Source organism: Clytia hemisphaerica, unplaced genomic scaffold (genome assembly GCF_902728285.1).
Source record: "Clytia hemisphaerica strain Z4C2 unplaced genomic scaffold, Clytia hemisphaerica genome assembly, whole genome shotgun sequence".
Lineage (NCBI taxonomy): Eukaryota > Metazoa > Cnidaria > Hydrozoa > Leptothecata > Clytiidae > Clytia > Clytia hemisphaerica.
In genome coordinates, this window is record NW_027104477.1 from 656493 (window position 1) to 668897 (window position 12405).

The following is a 12405-nucleotide window of genomic DNA, read 5'->3' on the forward strand; positions in this document are numbered from 1 at the left end:
TTGCCTAACAAAAAGTTGAGAAATATTAGTTGCAAGTTTTCTTACTTTTAGTAAGAATTACAACGAAAGGATCGTGTAAGAACCCATTTTCAGTAATTTCAAATTATGATATCTCGACTTTGGAATTAATAGTTAGAACAAAATACTTGGAGGCGTTACTTAGGACCGTAGAAGGATACTACAGGCCAAATATTTCAAACCATCTGATTATCCCTTTAAAATTCACTATTTGGTTGACAACATTCCTCTGATTGGTGTTTTATAAGAGATGGGAATCGACCATAATTATTAGCAATTTTTTAAGCTCGAAATTGTTGACGTTATTGCAGTTTCAGTGAAGAAAGATATTACCATATACTGGGTCCTAAATTTTGTATCGAATATGGTTGACAACAGTTAAAACAAAAGGGATCTAACACCCATAAAAATATACTCAGCAAAGATTTGCCAAGGGGTTTTCTTGAGTCTGATTCGCACCCTTATTACAAAGAATACTTGGATGGCACAGGATGAACTCTCTGTTACAATTTGTAAAGAAAATTTCCTTCTAGTTAAATTTACTATACTAATACTGTTTATTTTCGTTTTATTTTTTAGACTCATTAAGAAATAAAAGGTATAAAATAAAAACATAAAAATGTGAATTGTCGAAAATCATTCATCAATTGTTGAAATGTGATCTTTTGTTGATATACAAGATAGAAGAGCAACTATGGGGAATTATATCCCATTTGCAATGGGCTTGAATCAAACTGACTCAAATGGTATCGAAAATTTGGATGGAAGTAATGCCAGTACCTATCGATATCCACCTAAATCAGGTAACTTATTTTATCTGCTAACTATTGGGCTTTTCCAAAAAAAATTTGTATATGAGGGGGAGCATATAACATTTTTTGGAAATTTACCCCCCTGACATTGTGAATATTGACCCCCCAGACAGCAGGTCTAACCCCCCGGATAAGCATCAGTTGACCCCCTGCACATTAAAAATTACTCCCTAACAAAGCAAAATTACCCCAAAGCAGAGCAAATCTACCCTCCGGAAAAGGCAATTTTTTTAGATTTTTCACTACCCCGGACACTACATCCTCCACCCCCCCCCATGTACGAACATTTTCTGGAAGAGCCCATTGTGTCCTTATTCACATGACTAAGATTTCAATTCTCGAAAATTGGATATCTTGCCCTTCTAGTAAGTTTGTGAGATCGAGAATCTATCCAGAGTTTTATCTTTAAGGTTTTATTTTTACATAAGTGTTCCCGTTTCATATCAGACACATATTTCACCGTGTCGCCCTGTTGTTTTATATTGTGCTGATATAAGCAAAAAATGTTTTTCTTTTCCTCTTTCTGACCAATCTTGCTCCACATTCGTGTCGATCCAATATCAAAAAGCTTGTAAATTAAAACTAATGAGTAAGCAAACAAAATTAAAATTTATGAATCAGAATGTCAGAACTGAGAATAATGTAGGAGAATCTAATTTGTTAAATTTTGTCTTTATTTTTTAATCAGGTGCATATTTTGCCAACCATTTTGTAATGGCAGGCGAACGATTTGATAACATCAATTCTGAAACTTTCCTCTTCGGTGAAAACAATGATTTGAATTATTTATCCAGTAAACCAGTACCTGTGAGTATCACCATAGCGTGCAGAGGGGTCTGAACCCCCCATTTTTATTTCATCCCCCTTATATACACGTGTATCCCCTCTATTTTAAAAATTTTTCGAATCCACGCTATTTTCAGCAGCAGTCCACCAGTCATTCAAAACCAAAAAAATAGAAATTTGTATTTAAAATTATAAGAAAAAAGAGTTTAACATAGCGCCGAATGCAAAAATTTAGCTACCTACGCCTGTTTTTTAGTTGTCCCACACCTAAATATCTAAATCAATATAAAATATGATGGATGTTTTGACCAAAGGTTGTTATCCCCCCTATTTTTACTTGACCCCCCCCTGCCTAAAATCTCAAACCCCCCATTTTATTCGGAAAATCTCCTATCCCCCCTATAAAGCCCTTCTGGAAAAGTTGGACCCCCTCCTTAAAAAAAGGGGGGGGGGTTCACGATCACATTAATTTTCTTACTTTTATTAAGAGCTCAGCTTACTGTGTTTTACATCCAATCTATACAGCTGCTTGTTGATATTGTAAAAGCAATGCACAAAAAATTTTGTTTCTGTTATTATGTAATCAATGTTATTGCAAGCTCAGCATTTAATAATTTAAAAAGTTTAAATATTGTTAACCTGGCTTTAAAACAAATTTGTTAAAAATTATACAGGATAAAAATCTTACTGTTTTAAAAGGGAAAAATAATTTTTAGTGGTGTTATCTTACGTTAAAACATTATTCTTTAACATGGATGTGTTGCGTTCCCCAAGAAAATATTTGAAATAACATGACATTGGGCTTTTCCAGAAATAGTCTATACCCCCTATGTTGAGGAGGTGTGACGTCCAGGGTGGTCTGGAAAATAAAAAATCCAGGGTGGTTAGTAAAATCGGGTTGAAATCCAGGGTGGTCAGTATAGCAAGGTTGAAAATCCAGGGTCGTCCAAAGAAATGGGAGAAAAAAATCCAAGGGGGTCCTTTTAAGTTTTAAAAAAAGATCTCATCAACCAAGGGAGTACAATTTTTTTCTGGAATAGCCCATTGTTATTCTTGAACGCTTCTGCAAGATAATTAATTTGATGTAAAAGATGAGAACTACAAATTTTAAGGGGGTACATTGAAAATTTCTCTCTTTCTCCCCACAGTTTCCATACCACTCACCAAGTGAAAATGAACCCAGCCACACCATTAGATGTATGGTGCATCTACGAAAAGATTCGCTCAAAATGATCAGGTATGTTCAAGCTCATTTCTGCGTATTGGCGAATTATTTTGATGGTGATTTAACGTCTCTGCTCTCCAAAAAGACCTGCTTTTTGGACCTACTTTGGAGGTCCTATAAATTAACCCATGTATGTTTGTTTGTTTGTTCGTCTGTTACCAGCTCCTTGTGTTTTGGTTTAATGACATTTTTTTCTCTAAGAGTATATCATTTTTGGACCTACCTCTGGGTACCCCGGTGGAGGTTCTATAAATTAACCCATGTCCGTTCGTCCGTTACCAGCTTTTCTCAGGATTGGCTCATTAGTTTTTTCTGATTTTTTGCACAATGATGCAAAATGGCAATGCCCAGAACGTGACGGAGCCCGATTTTTGAGAAAAAATTTATTTGGGCAAATTTGGGCCAAAAACTACCTAAAAATAGGGTTTTTTGGACTTTGTGCAAAATCCTGTCATTACTTTTTTCTGATTTTTTGTACAAAGATGGAGGGCAAGATTCTTTAAAGAATGGCTGAAGTGGTTTTTCCCGGAAAATTCTTATTCGCCTTAAAAAACGGATTTTCGTATTTTGGGGAAATTCCCTATAACCAAATAAGAAAATATAGCTTTTCTCAAAGTTGACTCGTTATTTTTTTCTGATTTCTTGCACCAATGATGCAAAATGGCAATGCCTTAAATGTGACGGAGCCCGATTTTCGAAAAAAATATATATTTGGGCAAATTTGGGCCAAAAACTGCCTAAAAATAGAGTTTTTTGGACTTTGTGTAAAATTCTGTCATTACTTTTTTCTGATTTTTTCTACAAAGATGGAGGGCAAGATTCTCTAAAGAATGGCTGAAGTGGTTTTTCCTGGAAAATTCTTATTCGCCTTAAAAGACGGATTTTCGTATTTTGGGGAAATTCCCTTTAACCAAATAAGAAAATATAGCTTTTCTCAATGTTGACTCATAATTCTTTTCTGATTTTTTGCACAAATATGCAAAATGGCAATGCCCAAAATGTGACGGAGCCAGATTTTTAAGGAAAATTTTTTTGGGCAAATTTGGTCCAAAAACAGCTTAAAAGTGATTTTCGTATTTGGGGAAATTCCTTTTTACCATTTTACATTATTCAACACACAAGCTTTATTTTTCCATTCTGAATTTTTGTACAATTATTGTCACTTTTTTCTTATTTTCATCTGATGTTAATCATTAGGTAGGTCCATTCAGCATGTTGCTTGTTTCATTTGAGATAATTTTTTTTTGAAATATGACGAATAGCTATTGCAATATGGCTCCTACTGAGTTGACTCATTCGAATTCGCTTAAGCTCTTGAATTGTTTGATTAGGTTATTATGAAGAACATTTTAAAGTCGACTCTTTTTTGTTAATGTGGAAACCATGCCAGCCTTATTAGAAAAGTTCCCTTGAAAGCGGTTCCCACATGGTAGCAAAAAGAGTGCACGCCTTAAGCGAATGGACTTTAATACAAATTAAAATTTTGGAATGGTGTGTTAATTCTTTCTTTCTTCAACAGAGAGAAGAATGACGTCGAACAAGGTGCAGGTGAAGCTGCTTCGGACAAATATCATCTCCAGTTCACTTTCGATTCGGATATTGATTGTGCTGTCAGAATTTTCATGATGGCTAAAGAAGAAATTACTGATGGAGCGGCTGAGTTTGTGTTTTTTGTTATATTTTCGAATTCTCTCATGATTTGAGTATTTGAGACTCAGAATTCTATCTTTACGATTTCTCCAAAAGGGTTTTTGGTTTTATGTCAATAATAAAGTACATTCAGGTAGCCTTTTCTGTCATAATTTTTATGAAAGTCTTTTGTATTTTAGGTATATTATTATCGCTATATATTGAAGTTTCGCTGCTCTCTTGTATAAGAAACAGTCCAGAAAGTGTTGCTTTTACCTAACGAAGATTTTACGATTTCATTTCTCCAGATATCTGTCAAGGAAGCCGGAACTTGTAGCCGAACCAGTATTTTTTACTAAAGGCTCAGGACAAAATTTCAACAACACAGAATTTAAAATAACACCCGATGATTTCCAACCAGCTGAGGTATGTATGTCCCTTGAACTTCCTTAACCTTCATAGTTCGGTCACTACCCCCCCCCCCCAGTCTAGAGCAAAAAAATTAGATAGGTGATTTCAAAGAAATTTTCTAACGCGTTAACCACCCCTTTCTAGATACCCCCCTTTCTAGATGAACTTCCCCCTTTTTGAAAACTTCCCCCTTTCTACAAGAATATCTCGGGTGAGGCTGCAAACTATGCCCTTGAGAGTTTTGGATAAGGAAGGTAGTACCATTTTTCACCGATCCCCAGAGAGTACTACTCATCGAGATTCATCGGTACTAATCTTTTCTGATTTAGGGGGTGAGCGATTTACTACTGTAACATCATAATCCTCTCCTCAATTTTCAGTTAAGTTATGTGGCTGGTTCACAAGAAATTCCATTGATCATACAAATAACATCAGAAGACCCTGGTATGTACATAGACAACATTATTGAAGCATAAGAAACAATTTGATTGATCGGACTTTAGTCAACTTTCACGCGGGTCACGCGGGTTTCAGATAGGAAATAAGTGGCTTCTTTTCCCTCCTAAGATTTTGATCACTAGCTCCTTCTGTGCTTTAATTCCCCCTCAAAAAGGTATATTTTAGCGTCTCAAACTTCCAGTCTGAATGGTTATACTTTTCATTTTCTTTTAGAATATCCTGGTCATTCTGAATCAACGATTGCTGGCATCGAAAAAGTAAGTTGAGAATGTGTTTCAAGAAAAAAAAGCAAATAATGAGAGAGCCGCTATTCGACTTAAACTTAACTTATGACTCCTAGTATGGAGATCGAATCCTTTCCAGACAATACCTTCTGACGAAGTAAATCTCTAAAAGTCACCTTCAAAAGCGTGCGTAAGTAAGCGTTCTTTTGACTTTGGTGCTTTTTGGCTAAAGGAAGATTATGTTTAAAAATATAGTGCATATATATCATTTTCTCCCATCTATGGAACGCTTTCATTTTCTTTTCGCCTGATAACAAAGAAGCTATGCTCGATAAGTGTGATTGCTAGCATGTGCTTCTTGAGACCGGCCTTTATAATAAACACCCGATGAAGCCTGGCACTAGAGTTTGGAGTCTAGTACATTTGTGGCTTTGCATGTGATAACGTGACAACGTTAAGCTTGGATAGGTTAAAATCCTACTCAATCTACGTACATACCACAATGAGACTTGAAATCAGTTCGTGATAAGGCCTTTAATTGTATTTGCAAGGAAGGTAAAAACTAAACTCTACCTTACAAATTCTTTTAATGCTTATGTGTGCTCATTGCTGTAATGAACACAGATTTTTACCTTTTTTGAGTTTGCCAATCTCCAGGTAAACTAACCTTAGAAGGCATCCAGCAGGCAGTCTTTATCTTCATGTTATAAGTTTTCCACTTTTTATTCCAGCTTTCGGATGGCTCATACACGATCAAGTTTATGAAGCAAAAAATTATGGTAAGATGAACGTTAATTTACTAAAAAAAATTATTGAAATTCCCACAGTAAAAATGTTTACAAAGTTTAGCGAGGCTTTTTCTACAAATTTTATATAAATGTCTTCCTAAAAATAAATACAGCTCACAAATGCAGCTTGCAGACTCGATTATACCGTTAACACTTAATGAAAAGGCGTGTTAAGTGCAGTATTCATGTAAAAAAAAGAGAAAAACACTAAAGCACAATGAGAAATGAGATGACGTATTCAAGATATGCACCATTGCAATGTCTTCCACGGAGCCAACAGCTGATTGGTTGAAAGTGACGTATTAACTGATTTTACGTCACTTAAAACCAATGAGCTATTGCGGGTCCGAGATGTAATGTCAGAAGACATCGCAATGATGCATATCGTGAATTAAGTAAATTCGCTTGCACGTATGTATGAATTTGAATTCTTTTTTTTTTAGGTTGATGGTTTTTCAATGATGCTTCAAGAGTTGTATGGAATTGAAAACAAAAACAATGCTAATGGAAAGATAGATGACGAGGTGTGTAGTTTTTCACTAGAAAAAAAATTATTGGTTTGTTCACATGGGTCACTTTAAAGAAATTTCAAATTAGTTTTTTACCTAAGTTTGTAAGAAAAACAATATTACTAACAGTCGAAAAAAATAAAAATAATTTTTTGTTCTTCGAAAATCGAATTAGAGAGAGTCAACTATATTCTTTTCATTATCTTTTCATTGCAGGATGACGTTGAGGATGATACGACAGAATGTGTTGTTTGTATGTCCAGTTTACGTGACACCGTCATGTTGCCATGCCGACATCTTTGTTTGTGTAGTGATTGTGCAGGTCACATGAGGAATAAACAAAGTCGGTGTCCCATTTGTCGTGCCAATTTCTACGCTTTACTGCAAATCAAGGGTGTACGGAAAAACCCACAGGTGTGTCATTCTTTTTGAATGCTTTTTAATAAGCGATGTCGCTACTTTACATACAAGGCTATACTTGAGCGGTCGTAGTACCATGAAGGCAGAACATCCGGCTGCGGTTTACAAGGTTGTTGGCTCAACCCTCAAACTGGCTTAACTTTTCCAGCACGCAACATTTTTCTATCTAGCGCAATGTTTTTTGCAGAAACTGCAATTTTACACGATATCGGTTATGAAAAATGAATCTCAGGGAAAAATCTTTTGGAAAGCCCTGCCGTTTCTTTTTTCTAAAAATGCGCTAGACCCTGCAAAAACATTTTTTTTAGATTCTCATCGAGACAGATTAAAAGCCGGTATGTTTGTGTTTTTACATTACACTTCTTCTTCTTTAGGGTACGGTTAGCAGCCCAGAAGAATACGAAGAAGTAACTTTGATTGAGGCTTTGAATGGTAAACTAAACGCTGGCCAATCTACTGATACAGGTTCATATAAATTCTTCTTACACGGGACGGATCTGCAGAAAGATAGTCTCCCACTGATGACTTTTATATATTCCTGGACCAAGCTATATCCGCCATCTTTGATCGCAATTTTTTTTGAACTGGTTCCCGTAAAGAAGCCATTGCAGTGTTGAAAATCAACGTCCAACACGGCGCTACATCATCAAAAGTTTTTGAGGGAAACTAGATCTAGCGCTCTCGATGCATTTACACCGCTATTGAGTAGTGCCGCCATTAGGGTACCACTTTTCAAGAAAATTTTAATTTCATTTTGAATCATCTCTCTTATAGGATCCCTCAAAAGAAACACATCAAGTCGAAGTAACCGATCGCGCAAAAGTTTGAAAGCACGTTTAGGGAGTAGCAGTAAAAGTTTGCGAAGTGCACTCTCCTCCACACCATCTTCTCCGACGCTGGAGAAACGCTCTGAAGGTAAGCTCTTGTCTAAGGCCGGGTGGGAAGGCGTCAATACGCCCTTGTTGGGTGTTGAAAGCACGTTTTAATTTTACGGAGCACCATTAAAGCTTGCCAAGTGTTCTTTTATTGGCGACATTAGGGACCTTATTTAAATTATGGAAATATTCATTTTGTACGTAATGTAATGTTTCGGTTTATCAGTTTACCAGACAAGAAAATTCTACCAAACGCCGAAGATTGCCTTTTTTATATGCGCCAAATTAACGCAAAAATGTATATGGAAGTTTTTGTCATTTTTACCGGGACTTATTGGCCTATTAATGTTGAAAGTTTGAGGAGAGTGGGTTCGAGTTTACCAAGAAGAACGACGTTAAAATGCCTGAAGGCATTGCTTTAATATTCTTGTGAAGGAAAGAATTTGACGTCATTTCCTTGTAAATTCATTACATTACCGCGTCGTTAAGGGATAATGAGTGTATTAACGTTCGCCACTGGTTTAAAATCAATGATTACTTGTCCTAATTATATGGTTGATTACATTTAGCTTAGAAATGTATGGGAGTAGCACAAAAAGAGAAAGAGGAAATCTTCGAAGAAAAGCCTTACGACTTTTTTCAAAATTTAATCGATTTCATAGTTGTGCAATTCGAATATTTTGATTGGTTAGTTGTCATTCGAACTTCTATTAAGTGACAAAAATAAAAAGGTGATTTTGGGAATAATAGCCCCTTGTTTTATTGAAACACTTTTTTTATTTTGAAATGTTTTCAATGAACTTCGGGAAAATTATTCCCAAATCATCCAAGCCATGTTATTACTTGTTCTAAACATCCTTGATTTGTTATTTTGAAGGTGAAGATTATTCGGATGAGAAGTCCGAAACTCACCAAGAACTGGATGTCCAAGTTGTTCAAATCCCGGAACGCGCACCGAATCCGGTACCACCCCATACCGTTGATTTACCGGAATCTTTTTCATACAGTCCTCCCGCTACTCCAGATGACCAAGATGAAGAACCAACGATAGTTATTGGTGAGTTTAACAAAGGGGTTCACATTTTTGTAAGAAAGAACTATATAAGAACATAAGGCTTCGATGGCCAAAATATTAAGAATTAAAAATATTCTAAAGGCTTTATAAAGGGCACAAAATAGTGAAATTGAAAGCGTTTTAAGAAAATCTATTGGCTTAGATCTCAAAAAGTTAAGAACATCCGAAGGCTATTAAAATAACTACTAGTTTATCAACAGCATTACTTTTTGTTTGAACGCATCACGCTTTCCACTATTTTTCAGACCCAAAGACTTTGCTTCGTGACACCTCAATCGATGAAGCTGCCCCATCCCCAACTGACTCATCAAAACACCAGCAAGCTGAAGTGTCATTGCCTGGAACCCCCATGGATAGTGACCAGAGCTATGAGCTCGGTGCATCGGGTAACAGTTCTGTATTTTTCAACAGTAGTAAAGGCAGTCTTGTGATTGCTACTCGAGCACAAGTGACCACGCCGTCTCATATCAATTTGGGGTCACACTCACCACCTCAAAATCATGAGGGGCCTGCAAACGAGGAACACTTATGACTTCTTGGGGGAACTGACACAGACTGAATATTGACCTTTGTTTTTCTTCTTCTACTTAAAATGCTCAATGTATGAGACTCTCATTCAGTGTTCACGGCTCCTCCGTCTCTGCGAAGTATAAAACCCAAGCGAGGCTTTTTCAGAATCTATCAAAATTCAGCAAAATATTGAAAACTTGGGCTAATTTTTTCGTGTTGAGTCAATTTTCCGTTTCAGAGTGAAACGTTGCTTTGACCACTGCATAATACACTTATTAATTGTAACTCAAAGAGACTGAATTAAGGCTGGTCTCCACTTGCGCGCGCTGCGATCGCACTTTTTGGTTTCAATACTTTTTGCTTGGAAAAAAGATTACGTCGCGTGTGTAGCGCGCGCTCGAAAAAAAAGTTGAACACATTTCAAATTTTTTCAACCGTTACGTCAGATCGCACCAATTTCTTTTGACTAATAGCGTGGAAGCTTTCCTCGAAAAAGTGCGATCGAAGCGCGCGCAAGTGGAGACCGGCCTTTAGTGTTTACTATGAAGAAATGATGTCAAATTCCTTTGTCTATGAGAAAATAAAGACTTTTTAGAGTGAGGGTCTCATATATATACCGGTATGGATAAAATTATTTTGAATATCATAAATGTATCGTGATGTCTGTCTTTTTCTCTACTTTGGCTGCATTTCCAAAATAAGGTGTGTCTCCTTTAATTTAATACCTATGTTGACTCGTCTTGCCTGTGTATTTTTTTGACGTGTTTATGTATGTAAATCTCGCACATTTTTCACCTCGCAAAATTTAGTTTATCACATTTGAAAATTACAGGCTCGACTTGTCCGTTGTATGTTCGTGATATTTATGACTTACTGTTTTGTACGGAAACACCCCGGTTTTTTCCAGAAGTGCTAAAATTTAAACAACTTTTCTCTAGCTTAAGATTTTCCACTGCTGGCAGAAACCGGGGTTATCGGAAACTAGTAGAAAACATAACGTCATGAAATATGAATATCAAGAATTAAACGGTATTTTAAGACTTTCTTCCATCTTTTTAAAGTATTGATATTAACTACTGCAGTTATTTTAATGATTCTTTTAGGAATTAGTGTAATGTTATTTTCTCTCATGAAAAAAGGTTATATTCTAGCGTGTCAGTTCCCAGGTCTTTCTTACTGTGTGTCAAGTTTAAAGCATAAGGATGAAATTATTTTTTCAGACATATCAACATTCTTACTTAAGTCTGAGTCTGAGTCTACCTACATGTTTTTTTTTTATAAGCAAGTGTATGCTCCTTGGTCAGGCTCGTGTATGCTTAAGTTCTCTAAACATCCAGGCATAGGTTATGCTTATTATATGCTTATGAATCATGCTTATGATTCACCTCGAGCCAAGTTTTTAGTGAAATTTCAGAAATGTCGTAAAAATTTGTTCAGATTTTGGGAGCAGTGGAATCCAGGGAAACCGTGGAAAGTCTTTTTTTTAAATTGACCTCTACCAAACCTTTTTAAACAGATAAAAATGACAACTGGAAAAATATTACAGGCTGACATATATGCTTATGTAATGTTTAGGAATTCTGGAAATCTGAGCCTTCATATGCTTATAAGCGTTATGCTTATAAAAAAAAAAACATGTATTCGTAAAAACACTACACGCTTTTTTTTGTAAGACTAGTGGCTGTTGGCTGAGGGTGAGCATTATTCTTATTGCTCTATTGTTCCAAACAATAAGCCTATTGTTCTTCACATACAAAAAGCGTGTATTCATAAAACGGACATATTGGATTCTCCTGTGTCATAGATCCAGTGAAGCCCCCGCCCCACCAGAAAACTTGGCCATAGTTTCGGCCCCGGTGGAATAAATACCCTACAGTTTCAGCCCTACTGAGAAATTGGCTTTGATTCCACCCCGTTTATAACTTAATTGAGAAAATTGCACTCTATATCATTCATTTTAGCTGGGAACAAAATAACTTCTATCCCAGCGCAATTTCGATAGAAATTTTCATTCCCACTGTTGAGTTCCACCGGGTCACTGAGACGGATGTTATCGACTTAGGGAAATCAGAGAGTACTGGGAAATAAACTAGTATCTGAAAATCATATTTTTCATCCTCATGCTTAAAACTTATCGCCATTTTTCATATCATGTACTGTATCATTTATAATCTTCTTTTTTTCATGTAACATTTTAGAATATACCCTTTTCTTTTTTTGGTTTTTCATTTTTGCATAATATTACTTTTACCTATATCAATTTTTTTGTTTACCTATTAATGAATTTGTAGATTTTTGTTTTTTATTTGGGGATAACCAAAGTGGTACACCTTTTTTTATAAGAATGTATGTTTCTTTTTTAAGAAACACACTTTTAAGAAACATAAGGCTCAGAATGTCTAAAAACTAAGAAACATCTAAGAAACAGGCTGAGAATGAGAAAATAACATTTATTTTTTAAATTCGGTTTTTCTTAAGAACCTTCTAATCCAGCCTTCCATGAGGCTGATTATGTCAAAAACTTTAGAAACATGTAAGAAACATTTAAGGCTCAAAAGGCTGATTTCTTAAGAAATATTGAGGCTTCTTGGTAAAACTAGTTTCTTAAAAAAAAAAAAAACGTGTACTCTATGAGAATAACCGTGTTGAAATTGGACAAAAGTT

General features: G+C 35.8%; 1 protein-coding gene across 1 annotated transcript; it reads left to right on the forward strand.

Moving 5' to 3' along the window:
• Positions 1-598: 598 nt before the first annotated feature.
• On the forward strand, positions 599-11945 carry LOC136821486 (E3 ubiquitin-protein ligase MGRN1-like). The gene is made up of 14 exons (XM_067077718.1): positions 599-821; positions 1519-1637; positions 2765-2853; positions 4361-4501; positions 4779-4896; positions 5262-5325; positions 5554-5597; positions 6296-6343; positions 6796-6876; positions 7078-7275; positions 7656-7746; positions 8056-8196; positions 9034-9213; positions 9477-11945. The coding sequence occupies exons 1-14, from the start codon at positions 713-715 to the stop codon at positions 9761-9763; spliced, it is 1710 nt and encodes a 569-aa protein (XP_066933819.1). The 5' UTR covers positions 599-712; the 3' UTR covers positions 9764-11945.
• Positions 11946-12405: the final 460 nt, after the last annotated feature.

Excerpts from the sequence above, each read along its gene's own strand:
- LOC136821486 (XM_067077718.1), top strand. The coding sequence starts at position 713 with ATGGGGAATTATATCCCATTTGCAATGGGCTTGAATCAAACTGACTCA. Across the intron at positions 1,638-2,764 it reads TATCCAGTAAACCAGTACCT|TTTCCATACCACTCACCAAG; the intron begins GTGAGTATCACC and ends TTCTCCCCACAG. Across the intron at positions 7,747-8,055 it reads TGGCCAATCTACTGATACAG|GATCCCTCAAAAGAAACACA; the intron begins GTTCATATAAAT and ends TCTCTCTTATAG.